Source organism: Polyodon spathula, chromosome 6, assembly GCF_017654505.1.
Source record: "Polyodon spathula isolate WHYD16114869_AA chromosome 6, ASM1765450v1, whole genome shotgun sequence".
Lineage (NCBI taxonomy): Eukaryota > Metazoa > Chordata > Actinopteri > Acipenseriformes > Polyodontidae > Polyodon > Polyodon spathula.
The window spans coordinates 47801074-47823287 of NC_054539.1; the positions used below are offsets into that span (position 1 = coordinate 47801074).

Sequence of the window (22214 nt, forward strand, 5' to 3'; positions counted from 1 at the left end):
CCTTCCCAACGGATCTGTCACTCATTACCTCCAGAAAGAGAAAAAAAATAAAAGATAGAAAGCAAGCTTAGGTATCCGGCTGAAAGATAAGGTTAAAGGCCCACATATCTAACCCAGCAGCAAAAAAAGCCTCTCAGGTGTTCACCTCAATGCCTGTCAGGTTTAAACAAACTTCAGAGAAAGAAAACTGAAAGCCCAGTCCGAATAAACTGGTCAAAGAGAAAAAGCCCTGACATGCTTTAAGGAGAAAAAAACTGCACTGCCATAGTGTGGAGCTGTTGGAACTGTACCTCGCCTGTAAACCATTTTGATTTTAATGACAAGGCTTACAAATTGCCCTTAAACACTGGAAGAGTTCAAAGGTGGAGGAAAGAAAGATGGGGGGGTAAGACAAGGGACAATGAGGCCACAAACAAGAGCACCTCTGTTGTTGCTCTATAACTGTAACAGGTGCTGTGTGTTGTGAGGCTCTGTAAAACTGACCTTAGCAAGGTTTTGTTTCAGGTCCCAAAAACGGCACACAGAGGTATGTATTTTATACATGCATATCAAAAATGTAGGTCTCTGTCCATATGTGTATGTAGGTGTGTTAGCAAAAATGAAGCACCAAATTTTAAATAAATACTAAAAACTAAAAAAAAACCAAAAAACTAAAACAATAAACCCTACGAAATGGAATCAAAAAAACATTTTCATTTGGCAAAAAACGATTTGGAAAAATTCAGCATATTTGTTGACCCCCCCCCCCCACAAAAAAAAGTTATGCTATTGGGGTGATTTTTTTTAAACTATTAGAATTTCTACTATGCAATACTACACATTTGAAAAATATTTTTGAATAATAACTTTGTTAGATGCCTGACATGTATCAAAATCAAATTAAAATACATTGTAAAAAAAAATATCTTCACTTACTCATCCAGCTCTTCCTCCTCGTTTTTGGTTGTGTCTGCATAAAGGTATTTGCTCATGTCAATGGGTCGGACATTTTTCATCCTTGTTGGTCTTGGTGGGGACTGCTCTATCTGTGTTTCCTTCGTTCTGTCTGGTTCAGGTTCAAGATCAGGCTCATCAAACGGGTTGCTGTACTGCACTGTGTCTGTCTTCGTCTCTGTCTCTGTCTCATTGAAGGGATTGGAAGAACCGTGATCACAGTACAGTTCTTCTTCTTTGAGTGGAACAGCAACCTTGGTAGCTGGTTCAGTAAAGTCTGTTATAGATATAGATATATAGATATAGATATATATATATATATATATATATATATATATATATATATATATATATATACTTTTTTTTTGTTATACAATGTTTACTCCCTCATTTATATTAAAATTACAGCTTCAATTTAAAAAAAAAAAAATTGCAAAATGTACCTTCTTCATCAGGATCGCCAAATGGATTTAATCCTGGTTCATCCTGATTGCCAAACGGATTCGGATCCATATTCGACATGTCTTGGTCATCCTCTTCCAGAAAATTAAGTTTACTGATGAGTTCTGTAATAAGTTATAAAAGTATTGTCCTTAGTGAAGGTTGAGCAATTAGGTTCTGCCTGTATAGAAGGCCTATTTATTCCCCTTTGTAAGGATAATACAGAAAAATCTGTAGTTTGGTGTGAACCATTTACTTTAAATTTAATTTTACCAGCATACTGTGCCGACACATGAAATGTACTATATGGAACTGCTATATTTATTGTATGCTGTTAAAACTTATCTTACACCTTATCAAATAATAATACTCCTCTTCACGCATGGTTAGCCTACCATTATATTGTGTATTCATTTTTGGCCCGTTTAAAGGGGTCCTGGTATGTGTCAGCACTAACGCACAGGAGACAGGAGCATTCTTGCTATCTGTTGGACTAGATAAGCACTGTGGCATGCTGCCCAATACTGTGTTACAAATGTGGCCGACACTGTATATGGGCATGACAACTTCCAAATACAGCATTCCAGTGCTAGGAGTAATGCATTGTGCCACAGTGAATGACTGTATTACAGTCCACAATAAAATGCACCACTCCAAAACTAAACCACAGGACATTTGAACAATTCTCCTAGTTTTGTGCATTATGAAATCCATAACAATAGTAACAACCAAACAATGTGGCATCATAGCAAGAAGTATTTAATACATTCATTTATCATTTTTAAAAATATGAAAACACTACTGTATTTATTTTTTGCTCCTAACGATGCATAAACAACTAATTAGACTTTTTGAAATGTTCTCTTTTTTTCTTTTTCCACTCATTACAACTGACAGACAATTACAATTACGAACAGACCACTGGAATAGGATGAGACCATTCATTTACGTTTCACTGGTTCACTGCAAATTACAGAAGGCCAAAAAGAGGGGAAAAACTTGAAATAATAAAACAATGCACATTATCTAACAAACAAACAAACAGTGACAAGCAGGTCAGACAGCACAACCACAACACAACAGGAATAATAGAATAAACAGAGGAAAGAAAAGAGGAAAGCTTTTAGACCTTCAGAAGAACTGGCTGATTTAGCGGAAGGCTTATTTGCTTGCTTTAAGCAGTCATCTGGGTCTTCATCTAAGCTGCTGAGGGCATTCAACTGGTTTACTATTTCTGTAAACAGAAGCCAGTCAGGAAAACATTAATAAAATTTTACATAGACAGAGGCCACACAGGCAAAACAAGGAAACATTTAATAAAAACTATTTTTAGCAGGCCATATGCTCCTAAAGCAGTCTGGCACGCAAAAAGTTCAAGTCTGCATCTCATGCATTATTCCAGAGAAGCGCAGAGATAAGCCATACAGGATTTTCCAAAAATTAACCACTCAATATTCATAAGCACAGCTAGTACAACCAATAACAAAGCTATGTGTATAACTGAACAGAACAGAAAAGAAAGAAGTAGGACACATGCAACACATGATGTACATACAAACTCAGAGACAGCTAATACAAAAACACAAACAAATGAAATCAACTAGATTTCCAAATTCTGTAGGTTCTCTTTCTTGCTAAAATGGCTTCATGATTAGTACAGCACATAAAACAAAAATCTTAATGCAGTGCCTCCAAATAAACCCCCTTCACATTTATTTATTGGTACAATAAATACAAATAAAATAGTAATTACAAATAGAAAGTAGCATTCCAAAAAAACACATCTGACAAGCTATAACCATATCTATTGATAAAGTTTAAAAAGCTAGTTTTATAAATAATTGTAATATATCTGAAAACAGATGCCATTGTTTACGAAAAGTCTTTTTTTGCTACGTTTAAGGGGCAAAAGAAATACAGGCTGCACTGTCCAAATACTCACTAGATTATGCTGCTGTATTATTTGCAATAGAGCATACAAATAATTTGATGCATCACAACACAAAGCTACTGTATAAAATACACACACATAAATATACGAGTGCATACAATTTATATGAGAAATTACATGAATTCATGAATAAACAAACAAATACGAATACATGAAATAACAGGAGATACCCAAGGTGGGAGCATGGAATTGAACTGCTCGATGGTTAGGGCCATGGATTGGGATCCCGAGATCCTGGACTAATTTCAGACTAGCTTCCAGCTTACAGTGCGACCTTTGGCAAGTCACTTTATCTCCAGAACTCGTGCCTCTGTATCAAACAGCTGTAATATTGCTAACAAGCTGGGCTCTGGGAGTATGGAATAGAATTGCTCGTTGGTTAGGGCCATGGATTGGGAGCCCGAGATCCTGGACTAATTTCAGACTAGCTTCCAGCGTACGGTGCGACCTTTGGCAAGTCACTTTATCTTCAGAACTCGTGCCTCTGTATCAGACAGCTGTAATACTGCTAACAAGCTGGGCTCCACTAGCAATGCTGATTCTCAGATATGGTGTCCTATGCACACTACGTCAAGTAAAAAAAAATCTTTCAAGCAAATAAATGCAACATGCAGCACATTCTCTGAATTTTACATAATCATGCGCTGTCACAAATGTAAGAGGACTAATAGGCATAGTGTAGACTTTTTAAAGAGTAAGTTATATATTTTACATTTTTTTTGTTTTGTTTTTTAATCATCCAAATAGTGTTTTTATTCTCAACCTATTCTTTCTTGCTATGCAATTTTACCAGTAATTGTATTTAAAATGTAGACCTAATTCCCATCAGACCCCTGAGATGGAATTACATTTCCTGATTTTTTATAATAGCCTATAACTTATGAAGCAGACAGCATAGTAACGTTGAAATGCTTCAGCATGTAGTTTAACAGTTGCAATAAACTGTTATAATACACACAATACAATCCTTCTAGATACACTGGAAAAGCTTATGGTCATCATCACTAATATTACTGTTATCATTATTACACTACAGTCAGTGTAATTTATTCTAGAGGTCTATACCCCTGACTGTTGGACCAGAAGGCTGAGATGTAGGATGACAGCTGTAGCCCTAGCCACTGTGAGGGATGTTGTGTTCGTAGACTAATGCCCTAAGAGAGCTTCTGTTCTTTCACACTGCCCATCTTTAACCCTTTACATCCCATTATCTAATGTAAAGAGCAACAACACAAACGCCTTAGGCATTTTATCCAGTACACACCTGCATGTGTGGCTAGCATTATAAGTTCATTCACAGAAAAACCTGTTCTAACCTTCAGGTTATTTAACTTTAACAGAGTTTTATCTTATATATAAAATTATATACTGAATATAAAAGCTAATACTACCACCGTGGTGTGTGTGTGTGTGTGTGTGTGGGGGGGGGGGGGGGGGGGGGGGGTATTGGGGGGGGGGGGGGGGGGGGGGGGTGGGGGGTGGGGGCTCTGATTATTATTGTTCAACTATGTCAGTTATTTTATGGTGTGTGTGTGTGTGTTATTGTTTCCCCAACACCTTACCTGTAATTTGTGCTGCCTTCTCTTCTTGATTTACTCTGTTCTCTTCATCCTCTTCATTTTCCTCCTCAAAGTCATCCAAATTGCCAATGTCAGCCTGCTTCATGCTCATCAGGCTAGCCAAACTCTGCATGTCTTCATCCCTGGGACAGAAATCAAACAATATGGAGCCATGACATCATTCTCCAATGTTAGTCCAACCTCGGGTGTCATTGTCACAGTGGAACAATCTTTCAAGGAACAACTCTATTGTAACACACATTAATCTAAAGTATGTAACACTGGTTCCATGTGCAGGTATTGCATTAAAAAGGACTGTATTTAAATGTACATTTGAAACTTAAAATAAAATATGCTGGAGATTAACTGGCTGCTTGTGTTGGCAGGTGTTTATTTTTTTTCATGCAGTAAACCTGGTAATGGAAAAGCCATCTACACTGAACAATGTATTTTAAGTGATTCACCAGATAACATTCTACATTGTCACCAACCATATTTTACTTTACTTAAAAGGGAGGAAAGGTAGACGATAACATAAAACTGCTGGAGATTCAGAACAATTTTCTTTTGATTTGTATGCATACAGAGAGGATATATGATAATAGGTTATGAATAACTTTATCACACAAGTGGGAATGTATGGATAACCAAGGTTAAAATGGTAGACACAGGGCATTGTATTATCATTTTGTAGAATGCACAGAAGATAAAATAACTACATTAAATCAATGTAATCCTGTTTTAAAATACAAACAAAAAAAAGTTTCCAATGGTGACCAACACAGAAATAGGGTTAGATTTGCCAAAAAAACAAAACAAGCATTTAAACCTTTTGGGCAAAATGTATTATTATTATTATTATTATTATTATTATTATTATTATTATTATTATTATTATTATTATAGTCATTCAGCAGATGCTTTTATCCAAAGCGACTTGCTGCTACAGAAAAAATTAAAGAAAACTCTCACAATAATGTGTTTGGCCAATTACAGATCCTTAACAAAACCAAAAACTGTAGCAGGTTAAAATCCTGACTTTTGTGCTTCAGGATACCATCATGGTTCCTCAACAACCTCTGTGGCTGAACACCACAAAACCAGTTCTCTTGTGTCAATATTTTGGTAATTCCTAATATTAAATAGCATTGTGTGCTCCATTGAGATTTTAATCTAGAGATAACAGAACTCAAGTTGCAAGGTGAGGGGATGACATGAGCAGACTTGAAACCGTGAAGCAAGTCACTTTCTCTCAGAGACACCAAAAACAAAAAGGTATGGTTGGAATGCACGGTATGCTAATAGGAACTTTTCAGCTTCTATCATCTAGTGTGTTGAGAATGCCATTTCATACCCCAACCTCATTCTGACTGGAAGCACTTGGATATTCAATCTAATTAGGGGCGCCTTAGAAAGCGGGACTCTGTTGGGAATAAACTTACGTTGCTTTTCCCTCCCTCAGGAAAATGCAAGACAAAGAGAACTGCAGTGTGGCAGCAACCACTTTTTTAGATAATGGCTTGAATTTCAACTTCACGTCCGTCTGTGTAGGCATAGGGCTGGCATACTGTTTCATGTTGATACTGCTTGTAGCAAGGGCTTTGCGGCGACCAGATGGGGACTCCTGGAAAGAAAAACAGATTGGTTCACTTCATATCTGACTTCAAGTCTCGTCATGCTGGGGCACAACACTAATTACATTTTATTTTTTTAACAACTTAATTACGTGAAAAAGAACAGGATTTTTAAATGCAGTATTTCTGAAGTAAGCTTTATTCTTTATATAAATATATTGTACATCTCATACATACAAACCTATTTTGTGAAAAGGCCATTTTAATTAAAAGACCTTAATAAAATACATTTAAAAAACAAAAACCCCAATGTGTTCACAACCAGACTCCAATGTATTCTCAAATATGATCTAAATTTCTAGTTGTATAGGAGCTTTACAGAACCACGGTGCATTCACAAGAGTCTGTGAAACAAAGTGAAGGAAGGTACGGTCATTTTACAGGAAGACAAATTGCTAATTAAAATGAGCCAGGCTCCATTCAAATGGAGATCAACTTGATCTCAGGCCACTTAATGAAGACTTTTTGAAACTGATTTTTTTTTTTTTTTAACCCATGTAAATGCAGACATACCAGAAACCTCATTAAAATTTTTCAAACCTGCTCCAATCTTACAAGGCTAACCCTGTGTTTTGACTTTCTGAACATTTTCACTTATGCACTCTTTTGCAAGTAACTGAATACTGAATAGATTTTTTTTTTTTTTTTATGGTGGGAATTCTCAAGCGGTTTTTCTTCTAGTGAAACCTGTGTATTAGTTATTATTATTATTATTATTATTATTATTATTTTATTATTATTATTTATTTATTTATTTATTTATTTTTTATTTATTTATTTATTTTTACAAAATGTAGAATACATCATGTTAGATTAACACCGATATCAAATTTCAATTAAAACAAACTATACATTGCAAATCTGCATGTCCCATCTGATCCAGGGCATTTTTAAGCCACAAAAACCACTTCAAGTATCCCGGTTTTTCAGAATTGGTCAACAAAGTGTTCTGGGAATGCTGAAATCTACAGCAACACCTTTTTTTTGGTTGCACGGTGGTGCAGTTTTGTCTGCAAGGATAATTCACGTTTTTTGCTCTGCTTCACGAAAACTGAATAAATGTGTGAGCACTATGGCAACTCGAAATGCATCATATGAACAGTAGTCCCAAAACAATACTAAAATATAGCACAGAGGCAAGTCAATACATTTCTCAATGTTCTTTACACTCAACTACTGTAGGGTGATTCGTTTTATTAAGATTTTTCTTCCCTGGGGGAGCGCCAAAATAATTTGTACAAACAGGAAATTTGTCTTAAGCGAATTTGTATTCTAAGAAGAAATTTACAAGTGACTGATAAATTTGTTTTAAAGAGAATTGACTGTATAATTAATTAAAACACAAAAAACACATTCACATTTAGACATGTTTATATACTATTAAGTTAAAATCAGTGATGGTTGTTTTTCCTTTTTATCTGCTGTTCAATTTCCAATGTGCCCCATAGGAGGTGCTCAAATGTCTTCCACAGCTCTCCCTGTTGGGAGAGATTGCTAATCTGCACTAGGGGGCTATTGCTTGTCCGGTCACCTAGCAGAGACACCGTCTGTCTCCCACATGCTGTCTACAACTAGAATCTGTAGCCCATTTCAGATTACGACAGAGACCAACAGTACACGGTCTAGAGTCACAGTCTACAGATTCCAAAAGGGAACACAAAGAAAGGGCATTGGTGTGCTGCAGCTACAAACAAACATAAAAAACAGACAGCTTCAAAATGCAGAAAAATAAATACACAATACAACCCCTGCACCAGCTCAACACATTTATATTGCAACCAAAGGGCCAGGCTGACACAAATGCATGTGTTTAGAGTCGTATGCATGCCCTAGGTGAGTGCTATGGTATAATTATATCCAAGTTTAGGGGTTGTGGGACTGCTACTGAATATGGGGCTCTAAACCCACGGTCCAGTACTTGAATATCTAGAGTTCTATATGTTTCTCAAGCACAGAAAGCTTAAGCTCTTGAATTGAACATAATTTAGCCATAACTTGCACTAAATAATGTGCTAACCAACTTTAATCACAATTTCTAGTTATTCAAAAATGTCAAGTATAACATACAGCTTACGGATGTACAGACCTCCACATGCTCAGCAAAGATTTAAAAAAAAAAAAAAAGTGTGTTTGTTAAATGGGCTCTAGATTTAAAAAAACAAAAATTAAGTTCTGAAAGGAAATCACACGATGCAGTGACTAGTCCAACTATTACTACAAGCTTGAGTAAACGTCGATATGCAGAGATACTGTTACAATTATCATATTGATGGAGCACAACTTTATTACAAAAGTATTTTAATAATACTCATCAATGAATGATTTGTTTGTTTTCAGTGGCCTGCTGCCTAAATTGTGAGTCATAGAATGTCAAGAATATTTTTCCATAGTTCTATCAAGATATAATACAACAATTACTATAGTAGTGCAAAAACAAACTGGCTTTATTTGAGTGTACAAGATCAGATAATTTTGCCCAACAAACTTCAAATGCAGTAAAGTATTAACTGTTTTACAATAGACTTTCACTCATTCAAACCAGCTGAAACCAGACCTGTTCTAATTAGCACTGTAGTTTATTCTGAGTACTGCGATCTGTACTTTACTAAAAATGCCTTGGCTACTCATGGTTTTAAGTTGTTCATACTTGTGTTTTATCAAACATAAATATTTCAATAAAAAACACTGACACAGTTGGGGTCTGGATTAGCATGACTCCAAGTGGAGTAGTGAAATTGAATATTAAACAAATAATGCCAGATAATTGTGCCGAAACGAGCGTGCTCACTTGTACTCAGATACCCAGTTCTACGAGTTTTAATATAGCCAGAAGGGAACATGCATTTGGCTAAATGGTCTTACTGATCCACCAGACACTACAGCCCTAGGCAAGCCAGCATCACAGCGGGCTCGTTTAAGAAAAGGCTTATGGATAAATATCATTAAAAAAAACAAAACAAAAACACAGTGAGAATGAAAAATAATAATACTAGCAATGAATCTACACAAAAAAAAAATACAATAAACCATTCTGCCTCTTAAACTTCCCTTTTCTTTCTAGGCAAATAGAGGACACCATAACTGTGCATCACACAGGTTCTCAATGTACACCGTATAAGGATGCCATTTAAATGTTGCTATTGACTTATCATACAAATCAGACTCCTTGAAATAACAAGAGCCACTTGAGGATATTAAAGTATTTTAAATGCAAATGTTGCGTTCCTAATACACTGGCATTTAACTGTCATTTGTAAATGTATTGGAATGGGCCTGGTATACGCAGTCTCATTCCAAGCAAGCACCATCAATGTGCAGCGATAAAAAAAAATATATACAATTCAAATATTCTCTTCCAAAGCACTTGACATTTCTGTTGACATTTGAGCCCAGTTGAATCAGTCAGAAATATAACATGTCATCCCCACAGAATACCTTGTTCAAAACACTCCTTATCAGTCAGATTATGCAGTTATATTATACAGAACTAATAGTGCATGCAGATACCTTATGAATGAATTTCAAAATGCATCAAACACTTAAGAAGGATTTAGGTCCTCTCTAAAGAAATACTTAAGAATATGCAAATACCCTGGGAAGAATTGGGTTTAACAGATTTGACCAGAACAAACAATAAATGTGCTCATTTCCCTGGCTGCCACTGTCAATCAGTGAAGGAGATTAAGGCCCAAGGTTGTGACAATGTGTAAAATGAAAAAGCACAATAAGGCACTTTTAATTTATTACAGGGATATGACTATCAATATTCTGTTATTGTACCAGCACTGCTAAATACCTCACACTATGAGGTAAATTGAACATGAATGGATTAAAACAGCTAAATGCTGCCCCCTGGCTTCAACACAATACATTGCAATGCTATATTTCTGCAACAATTTTCTTTTTAATTTAGTTTGTAAACTGCATTGTTGTTTTTTCTTCTAGTTTATTTAAATTTAGAGATTACATTAAAAATTAGAGTAGCCTCAATGTGTTTCAAAGACAGGTAGGCAGGCAGGCATTGGGCATCATGCATTTACTTCACACTAGAATCTACTGTAACAGTTCAGATATTTCTACTTATTCTCATTTCAGCAAAATGGGAGCTTACAGATGTATGTACTACAGTACGGCTACAATAAGGATCTCATAATCTGAGCAATTAATTTTACAGTATAAATGCTGAACAAAACAACAGGGTGGGATTACAGGCTAAAAATAAAGTTTTGTTGTATTTTATATTGAAATATATTCTTATAATGCGTTTAGTTTTATATATTTATATTTTCTATTTCAAAACACTGACTTCAAATTAACCTAGTCTGTATGGTGTGATATTTTGACAGATTCAATTATAAATTAGATCTTATCAGATCCAAGACAAATGCATGCCCGTGGCATAAGCTTGGCCCAAACCAATCCGTTTCGTTACTACATATTTGCACTAGCATTATTAATCACTGCTCCTTTTTCTATTGAACATCTTTTGGTGCTCTGCTTGTTTTTTTTGTTACCTAAATGTCTATATATTTAAAGACAATGCTGTAAATGTTGCTGCTGCTTCCTTGTAAGAAATCACTTCCTGTGCTGCAACCCAGTTTTACTTGAAGAGCTGCAACCAGGTCATGTGACCTGCCACACATGAAGTGTGATACATTATTTACGTATTTATTTTTTGGAAATCTGTAATCCTGAATTAAAGTGACAGAAATTGTAAACAATAAAGAAACACAAATGCAGCTCCTCTATTCTGGGCTTCTCAAGTAGAACTAAAACTCAAGATCATCCCAGATTTCTTCTTGAGTGTATTTCACAACCAGATGCATCTTTGTTTAGCAGCAGGATCAAACCACCTCTGGGTTCTCCACTTCAACATGCTTCTCACGAATAATACAACATGAACTATTTTAGCCATAAGAAATAGCAACCATTTCCATTCATATTTACTGCTGTCATTATTGAGGAAATTAAACAAGATGAGGATTATCCTATCTATTCTGAAAATTGTTATTTTCATGGACACAATAAAATATTTCAAATTGAGCAACAGAACCTGCTTTACCATTAAAACGTACAATTTAGGGAACTTCATCCAGTCAAAACGTTTCAGTAGGAATTTTAATTTAAACAATTATTGTAAGCATTTCCTTTTTGAACAACTAATAAGAGGATTTCAATGCAAACCAAACTAAGCATGCCTGTTTGAGTACAATGCATCTGATTGTTATCAAACCATTTATTTCTTGCATTTATTTTGGTAGGGATTTCAGTTCTCTTGGGCAGTTACGGTATTAGGAAAAACATTTAGAATTAGCATGAAAGGCTTTTAAAACGATTAGAGCAACTCATGTGTAAATAAAATGAAAAGGGTTACAATAAAACAGTATAATAAGCTGCCACAATGTGCAAAGGCTGCTCTCACAAGCAGGAATCTGCATAATGAAGTATGCCAACGGAATTCTTTTTAGACAATAAAGCCTTACAATAAAGCAAACAGAAATATTGTTCTATATATATTAGATCACTGTAGACCCTGGGATACATTTTAGTTATCGACTGTAGGATTTTTTCTTCTCCATCGCTTCATGTCTAGTACAATATATGCCAACATGTGTAAAGCCAGGTCTTCCAACTAAATGTGAAAAGCAGAGGTGCCTTCATATCTAGAGGATGTAGGTTTCATCCTTCAGCAGAGTACACTGTAGTGGACTGCTGTCTAAGTATACTTGGACATGGAGATCAATATACTGTACCCTCACCAAATCTGTAGACAAATACAGCTGCTCACCTATGCCCCGGAGCCACAGAGGAATAAATATAACCATTTCAAAATGTACACAGTGAGAATAGTACATATATTGTGTCTGATTTTTTTTTTTTTTCCCCATCAGAATTGGGCCAATCAAGTTTAGAATAAGTCTTAGAAATACAGAAACAACTTTGCAAAACAAATGTAATGGGGCACGTGCAGAATTTGGGGTTAGTAAGAAAAAATAAATTGTAGGCAGTAAAACGAACATGAATAAGATGAACTGAGAGACACTGCTTCTAGTGTGTCTTAATAGAAATATGTATGCTAGAGACATGCCAAACTGCAGCGCCAGTCTCGCTGCTCAGCACCTTTATATCTGAAAAAAAAGAAATAAATAACAAAAAATCTAAGACATTTTCAATGTAGCTAGCCAGGGCACAAATGTCATGTGTACTTGAGGTCATTATCTTGCTAGAACACGAATCCTGAACCAATTAGTTTTAGCCCTTTAACAAAACAAAACAAAAAAAACCTCCATGGTACTGTTGCAATGTGGAATGATAGTGCCCCTTCCAAAGCACTGCTTTGATATTTTTTCTTTTTTGATCTTGTCAATGAGTAATGTACCAAAATATCCCAAACAACTTAGGATCCTCCCACATGTCCTACAGTCAGCTGAAAGCATTTCAATATTCATTCTCACTTTTCAGATCAACAGGTAAGATACATTAAAAATTAGTTACTCTACATACATGAAACATGGAGTTTACATAGACTCCATTTAAAGGCTTTATAAAATCAGGGAAGCAGGTATTTATGTAAGAGGCTTTTTTCCTCAGGCTGGGGGTGATGAACTCAAATATTCTGTGGAATGTGGTCCAGGTACAGAGATTAAATACCCCTGATCAAAAAATGTGAAAACAGACAAGATCCTAAGATCCTGTTCTTACTGTTTAATGACAGCAGCTTTGTAAACAGCAACTTCAACAACGTATGATCCTCGGGTATTTGAAATAGACAATTTCCAAGCCTGAAGCTTTACCCTTTGGTTCAGGGAAGACTATGCTGACCTACATTATTAAGCTGCCAGCACTATACTTATAGTTCAAAAGTCAAAATTCAAGGGGTGGGTAAGAGGTACTGCCACTCAATTTGCCTGTATTAAGTTTGCTTCCTGTCGTGACAATCTACGCCTCCCTTTGCAATGCTTTTGTCAAACAGCACATGACAACAGCTGCCCCTCCCTGCCTCAACTCCATGCTCTTGGCAACAACAATATTTACCAAACTGCTCAGATATCTCATTTGAAGCAGAAAACCATGACCATTCACATCTTTGTTGCTCCCCTCTTTTGGGGGTATTTTTTCAAATGGAGTCATGCTCAACCAATATACAAAAAAATAAATATTTAAAAAGAAAAAAAACAATACAAATGCAACACACAACTGCAAGACGACTCAAACTCTATGTTTTCCCCCTCCATTAAAATACCCTTTTTTTGTTCTTAAACTATAGTAGTAATGGAGCAGTGCTATTGTAGCAACTTGATTACACTTATTTAATGTGCAACAATTAGTTGCCGATTAACACAAGGGAAAGTACTGTAGTCATGACCGTTTTACACCAGAAAAGTCAACCGTGAAAAGCTGAATACTACTTTGCATACAGAAATACAGAATTTTTCAAACATGCTGAGGTGGCTATTAAAACTCAGCGCCCAGTAATTAAGAGAATTATGATTTTTCAGATGAAACCGAGTCAGGAGCAACTGATTAAATTGCATACAACAGGAAGAACATTAACTAGGATTAAAATGAAAAGGAGATTATCTTAAAGCACAACCATGAGCATAATAAAACAGGGGAATTAGTAACAGGCAAAGCCTGATAAATTAAAGAACTTACTGTTATTTGTTTAATGTATGAAATAATTACATTAAAAACCAGTAAGATTTATATGAACATATCTGATTACAATACACTGAAAACGAGACAAAGAGCACTCCATATATAATTACAAATTTCAGAATATCAATACAAACCATACGAGCATTACAGACATGAGGCATTAGGCAAATGAAAACACAGTCTGTGAAGTACATTGAACAAACTCATTAAAATAATTTTTTAAAATGTAAAAGCTTTTACCTGGATTGACTGTCATCAGTACAGTGTAAAGATCCTGTTCCATCTCAGTGGAAACACAGTAAAAGAGTGCTTTAGTGGATAACAGACACTAATGACAGCCGCTTATGCAGTTTGATTTTAACCAAACATTTAAGCCAGACCAAGGTTTTGCTCAGGCACACTTTAAACATTGTATGCAGACCAAAAAGTTTTGCATGCTTCTTTACTGATTTAACATGTGTCAATGACGTGGCTTTAAAAGTACTGTTTGTTGTATAAAAAAACACGTTTTAAATCTATAACTTAAACAGCAGATTCTCTTATCACATTGCTATAGAAATATTTAGCCTAGCCTCTAACTTTTGCCACCCCCCAACACATTTTCAGAAGGTTTGGGGTCTGTTTCCCCTGAAGTCTTTGGACATTCCTTTACCCTGTCTCAGACTGTTTTACAATCTAGTAATGCAATCTCAATGTTCAGAATAACAAAAAAAAACCAAAAAAAAAAACCCCTGCTGTCATCTGAAACCTCTCAATTGGATTACTGGCACAGTATGTACAAGACCCTTTATTTCCAGGGTTTGTTTTACAGCCAATTTAAAAACAAACAAAAACATAAAAGAAGTGGAAAAAACATGTGTAAATAATTACATTTCAGTTAAATATCTGGGATTAATATTGGTAGATGGAAAGAAAAGCTCACCATTTTTTATTATTTATTTATTAACTATTTAATTCTTGTGACGGTTTAGCTGTCTGGAGATAGTGAACACGCCCATTTATTTAATTGCCTGTTTTGCTTTTTAAAATGTATCTTGTGTATAAAATGTATTAAATACTGAGGGATAAATATATTATTAAATGCTTCGTAAATGTTCATTCACTTGGGGAAGAGGTCAGAGGTCAAGCGGGTAAATAAAAGGAAGATGGCCGCTGGGTGGAGAGGGGTGTGTGGACCTTGAGTCCATATGTAGAAGCTGTAGCCCGTTTGTGCTTTTGTTGTTTTTAAATACTACAATCAATTATTACCTCGAACTGTGTTCGTTTTTAGCACGCTTGCACACTGACTGTGTTTTTGGATACTGCACTACGCACTTTGTTTTTGGATTTGTTTACAATATCATCACACTTGAATATCTGGAGGTATGAACTGTTTTTAAAAAGCCTTGCTGTCTATGTGCTGCTGTTTTTATGCAACATTTCAAAGTAAAGACTCTGAATTGAATTACTGCCTGTGACTGAATTATTACTGCTCTGTACACAACACTACCATAGGAAGTAACTGAACCCTGATTCTCTGAGTTTTGCAATTGTCTGTGGGACAACAGTGCTCAGCGCCGCACCATTTCTATACAGCACCGGGGGACTATATGTCCTCTATATTGTTGTTAAAAAGATTGCATATTAACATAGCTACTGCACTGCTTTTAGTTCACAATAAAAATGGTACTGCCCAATGGATTCTTCTTGCTCAAAAAAATTAAGAAATACAAAATAAAACACGTGTCTAATCTGCTGTTTTGAAACCAGTTTTTCAGGAAAACACAAAATGCTAAAGGAGGAATTTAATATTCTGTACATTGTTATACAGGGCAATATTTAAAGACATGGATATCAGAGGCTAACAAACTGCTACCTGCAGTAATTTCCAGCATTTAACACAAAGCTAATGTTTGTAGCCCAGTGGTTCCCAACCTTTTTCAAGGTGGGCTCACCTTGTTGTTTGGATTTTTCCTACAGACCACTTGCCACACATTTTTTCATAACAGACAGCTGTGCACTAGTTTTACTGGGATGTTGAAATAGACTTCCTTCAGGTCCACCGTGGTGAACCAGTCACCCAGCCTGATGGACAGCAACAGCCGTTGTGAAGTCAGCATCTTGAACCGTCTTCGACTAAGATACTGGTTCACCTGCCTGAGATCGAGGATCAGTCTGAGGCCACCATCCCGTTTTGGCACCAGAAAATACCTGGAGTAGAACCCCTTCTTCTTGCAGTGGGAGTCTACTATGAAATGGCTCACTTTTGCAGCACAGCTGCTTCCTCCTGAGTCACCTGAGCAGTGGCTTGCCGGTCCGTGACAGTTGTATTGTCACGCTCCGGAAAAGACGGGGGCTGTGTTGGAACTGGAGAGAGTAACCAGTTTGCACAGCATTGAGCACCCAGGGGTCTGTGATGCACTGTTCCCAGTAATCCAAATGGTTTTTGGAAAAAGAGCCCTGTGCTTGTGGCAGCAATGTCCTAGGGCTCCTACTTCACCTGAGGCACAGCTTGCGCCTGTTGGTACCACCTGAGGTGGCAGCACACTGTTGTACCGGTTTCCTCTGAAACTGGGGCTTACGTGATGGAGGAAATCTCTTAGGGAGAAGATGCACCAATTCCTTGGTGGTGGAATCCCTTGCGCAGTGACATTGCTGAACACCACTCAGAAATATTTACCTAAGGATATGTATGCAAAACATGATATTTATTTTGGGATCAATGTGAAAGCCTTTTTCTACAAAAAAACAGCTATTATATATCCAGCACCGCACTTAACAAGACTGAACTACGGTACGGTATCTGTAGTTATACATTGTATAGGAGCTGCTATTATTAAGGAAAAAAGGGATCACATTCTTTGCAATTGTACACACAATAATCAGTCGGCTGGAAACTGGTTAGTTACTTGACGTGTATATTTGACAAATGATACAGGGTGTCAAGTAACTGGATTAATGTGGGGTGTAAGCAGTTAGTATTTGTTTTCGATCATTCAATAGACCCATAACCAGCATCCTTGACATTCTTATTTTTATAATCAAATAGCTCGGGATGCTGAGAAACTTCAACTAACAGTAGCTCCTCCATGTTGATGGATATTCAAGTTCATTAACACATGACGTATCCCACACCATGGACCTGACTGGGTAGATCCAGATTTGCCACTGTGGGAAAATGTTTGAGCAGCAAAATATCACTCACAGAGCAATATTTTGCCATTCTAAAATTCTGCCGCTGCGACACTTTTTTGTAACGTCATTTTTCGTCAATGTGTGTTCACTCTAATTGAAATAAAAGGTGAGCAATATGAGCAGAATTTTGCCGCTCATGTCCTACACTTAAGTCTACAGAAGAGGAAATTGCCGCAGTAGTAGCTGGGTGAGCCCAAGTGGACTGTAGCTCAAACAGAAAATCCGGGTGGACTGGATAGGCGGCAGGAGTGACAGAGAGCTGCTCGTCATAAATGGTGCGCCTCTGGTTCCTTGTTTCAGGTCAAGGAACCTGTAACGCCACAGTAGCTTGTTGCTTTAAAGGTATAAGCTCTGATTACAACGGAAGATAAGTAATCGCTCTTGCAGCAGCTCCGATTTTATCCATCTGTGCCGTTTGCCGAATGTGATCAGGGTTTTTTCTTCCTTCTCCATTTTGGAGGAGGAGAAGGTGAAGGGGATTTGGAAGAGGAAGAAGACGAGGAACTAGTTATTTCGGCTCTGCTTTTCTTAACGCTGCTCCCCCCCCCCCCCCCCCCCACCTTGGCACAGAGCCTCGGGAGGAGGGTCCAGCTTCACTAATTGGCGACACTGAATGCCGTGCAAGCGTTGAGGAATGATACTTTGAGTGACGTACTACCCGTTTCTCCAGCATAGGCTTGGAGAAGGGAGCACACAGTTCATAAAAAAGTGACATTAGTCTGGGCCCCCGCATGCTCGTGTCTGTCACTTGCAGGGAGTTTAGCCTTGCAAGAGACACACGTATGGAACCCAAACACGGTAATAGTGCTGTGTTCACAACAAAACAGTGCACAGACCACACAGTGTAGTATTCACACTTTATGTGCTCAGAACCAAAACGGCACTCTGTGCCGACACAGGGCCTCGGTACCAATACTAGGTGCCGACTCGATGCACTCGGTATAGAAGCAGTAAGTGAGAACAGGGGCAACAAATGCAGTTACTGCTAGTGGCACTTTACCAGGGATGCCCATCTGCAAGTTAGCCGTTGGCTAAACTACTAGTCAGTACAAACTAGGAGTAGCCTGCAAGAAGTCTGTAATTTTAACAAGACAAATGTGTCTTCATAATGTGCAAGTTATTTTGTTTGTATTTGTTTCACATTAAGCTGTTTCAGTTAATGGCAGCTTTGAAGACGATGCCTGATATTGCATCAAAGGCAGCTGTAATACTGATACATATTAATAATTTATAAACACACCCGTAAGAAAAGAAAACAGATAAAGGGGAATAATGCAGACTATATACACATCGTACAATTATACAGCACATGGTTAAAGCTGTTTGTTGTGTACCTTAGTAATAGAAGTAGCACACTGTGTGATTGTGTAGAATTTTTTTTTGCAAGAATTTTGGGAGTTGTTTGTGGACCACCTGGAGTTTACTCGCGTACCATAGGTTGGGAACCACTGTTTTAGCCCACTCAACTCTAACATTTTTTTTCTTCCATTCTATTTTTGAAGAGAGAAAGCTACTGTATATTATAGAAGCAGCTTTTAGCAGTGTAGTGGACTAAATAAAAAGCTAGTATGTTACAGAAAATAAGGAGGTCAGCAGACATTGCATGTGACCTACAGTGCCTTGGATTATGGCCTATAAGCCTATTAGTCTAAAGTTGGATAGAAGGACCACCCTGCATTTACTGCACCATGCCAAGATTATCCAGCCATCAAGCCACAGCCAGCCAACTTGAACTGTGGATCCATCTTGGCCATCTGCACTGTCAACTGGCACACAAAGGCGGCTACTGTGTGAGGTGTTAGCAATAACAGTTGGTCCATCTTTTTTTTTCTCTTTTTTTTTTGCAAAAGCGATTTATGCTACACTCCACCAAAATGGTGCAGAGAAACTGCATCTGTTTCATTCTAATTAATTACATTAATTGACCTGTCTAAATGGTACATGCAAGGCTTTTAAAATAACAAAGAACTGTAAGTGTGCCACTGCTAATCCCCATAGTCCACACTTGTATAAGAACAGCTGACATAACCATGTGACTCATATTAAGTATTACACACACGCACATCAGTATTTTATGGTGCTCTTGAAAGTCTCTTTTGTATAACTTTAACAATAAATAATAGCATTTAACATGTCAGGTGTTTTTCTTGGCTATTAATCTTAAAACAATAAAAACAAATAAACAACCACACACATTTTGTACTACGATTGATATACTTGGTATAAAAGAAAATTTAGAGCCAGAAAAAGTTTCTTGGGAGAAACAAGGCTACATAACATTTTTGATTTTGATTGATTTTGAACAGTATTTGATTGTCTACAATGAACTACGGTAAACAGCACTGACAAACCAAACTACTTTTCAATAATTCCATTATAACTCCAACCTTTACATGTGCACATGTTCTGTGTTGCCTATTTTAAAACGCTGATGACTGGTTTACTGACCCTATTCATGTCATATTGCAATGCTGGAAGGATTTATTTTTATATTTGTTAGCATACTGAACAAAAACTAAGCATCAGATAATTTCTACATAGCTGCAACCTACCATATTCTAACAAAACCTGGATACCAGACTTCAGGTAATTTAGACCTTTCAAAATACTGGTAAAAAGACTAATGTTTCAGTGCTAGGTTTGGAGAAAATGTATAATGGAAGCCAAGGAGAATAGCAGAAAAAAAAAATATATACCACATGCTACAGATACAAAAGTAAGCTGCATAATTCAGCCAAATATAGCTGTAAAGTCTGTGACCCATTCAAATGTAACCTTTTGATAACACATTCGAAAAGTTGCATGCAATTGGAGAGACTGAATAATCAAATTCTGTCAAAACCTTTTGATTATGCAATTCTTCACTTCTATTTGCAGTGGCACAAATAGAAAGGTATTGTTTGACACAGTGCCATTTCAATGACAAAATACAATCTACTGCTCAAATAATTCTACAGAGGGATTAACATTTCTAAGGTTGAGCCAGAGATTATGCGTGCGGATCTTGAATTTCATCATCTTTCCATGGCACAATAGCTTATTCTTCTCTTTTTCATCTATTCTCTGATGAAGGGTCAGGAAAGCTTAGCTTCTCTGTTGCATTCATTTCATTTCTACATTAACCAGATACCTTGCAGTCTTTAGCACTTCTCTGTCGAGACTCAGCCAATCCTGAACCCCTTCCACTGTACTCAGGGGGAGCTGGCATGGTGATTCAATCAAATGCTGCCACCAGGTGGCTGAAATGCACCATGCAATGCTTTTGTCCTTTAAAATGACTGCAATTACTTCAACAGTGAGATGAAATAGGACGTTATCCCCTGCCAAAAACAACGCTAGAATTTGAGAAGCTAAGCCAAACAAAATTCAGTTTTAAAAGAAGCCCATGGATTTGGAAAGATGATCAAATTGAAGGAATTGTATTGAGGTTGTGTCCTTTAAAAAAAAAAAAAAAAAAAAGAGGATTACTTCCTGACAAGCGCAACTTTTAACACTAAAATCTATCCTTAAGTTTAAAACCTCTGTCTTTCTCAAAAACATTTTGATGTACAATTACACGAGGAATTACAATAAATACTGAATTTTTTAATTTTATTGGCAGAAAGTGTGCAATAACTATGACATTTAAAATGCATACTACTATAAATATTTAAAAAGTTGTGTAAAAGCTTATTAAAACAGATGTGTGATACATTGCTCCCTTCAACAAGTCTAATGTATTCTGAAACACATAATGTACACATGTTCTTCCTGAAGTTCACTCCTCATTGCCAGCTTTCACTGTTGTGTCAATCTCCATGTAAAGATAAGCAGTGAAGTTAGACAGCGTTAGGGTAGACTTTGTCGCAAGTAAGTTGATTTTACTTTTTATTCAACGTATGTCTTTTAAATGGTATCAGAATTAATATTGAAAAACGTGTTGTTTGTCTGAAAAACTTTACTTTAAAATGTTAACTTTATTATGTTCTGTGAAAAAACGCAATTAATCAATTGTTAAAAATGTGCAAACAATCAGACAAGCACCCCACCCCCCCCTTTTTTTTGCTGTAAGTTGCCTTAGATAAAGGTATCTACTTAATAAACAAATAATTATAGAGATCTAACCTGTATACAGCTGAATGCATTCTCTTTCATGGTTTGGTAAAATGTTAATACTACATAGACAACTACAATATTTGAAAGGGCTTTATTACAGACCTTTGACCATAGCAACCCACTGTAGCACCTGTCCAAGAAATGTCAGTTTTACGACATATTCTTAGATCATAATTTCTTTTTAAAAAAGGACCCAGAAAAAGAACACATTTTCAATACATCTTTACAGATATTTTGGAAGTTACAAAGATGACAAAAAACATACTAACTTATTTTTCTGCGTTTAAAAATATGTTGAAAACATCAGAATTTATTACTGTTGATGCAGAACACAACACAGGGAGATGTATGTCTTCAGACAGTTGCACTACACTGTGCTAAACCAGGTTTCCATCTTGTTGGTTTTCTTTTGAAAAAATCTTGCAAAGCAGTTTTTCTTCCCAAGCTAAGGCCAGCATCTTGAAGAAAAAGAAATGTGCAATTCCCTCATTGTAAAGAATGTCAGATTCTCTATATAGCATGCCTTTGATCACTTTGTTATTAGTGTGGTGTGTATAGACAAGAGGAATTCTGTTCTCATTGTGATCTTGCTTTCTTTTTTAATGCATATGCTTTGTTCTTTTATCCTTCTAACATGCCAGCATGGCCACCTTTACAGAGGCACCCCTGCGGCACTCATTTTCCTTGTCACTAAACGGCTTCATCAAAGAGAAATAACTCTCCCAGGCTCCTGAACAAAAAAAATAATCATCATTTTGGAAAGGAATT

At 36.6% G+C, this 22214-nt stretch overlaps 1 protein-coding gene across 11 annotated transcripts in view; it reads right to left on the reverse strand.

Annotated features, from left to right (window-relative positions):
* Positions 1–22214, reverse strand: part of ehbp1 (EH domain binding protein 1) — a 166275-nt gene that overhangs the window by 92229 nt on the left and 51832 nt on the right. For 8 of the 11 annotated variants that reach the window (XM_041252991.1, XM_041252990.1, XM_041252989.1 and 5 more), the window contains 5 exons: positions 6327–6508; positions 4888–5027; positions 2504–2608; positions 1377–1499; positions 916–1210 (listed from right to left, as the gene is read on the reverse strand). In XM_041252991.1, coding sequence (XP_041108925.1) covers positions 916–1210; positions 1377–1499; positions 2504–2608; positions 4888–5027; positions 6327–6508 — 845 coding nt within the window. The remainder of the gene's footprint in view (positions 1–915; positions 1211–1376; positions 1500–2503; positions 2609–4887; positions 5028–6326; positions 6509–22214) is intronic. The other 3 variants (XM_041252992.1, XM_041252998.1, XM_041252996.1) reach the window with 1 other exon arrangement.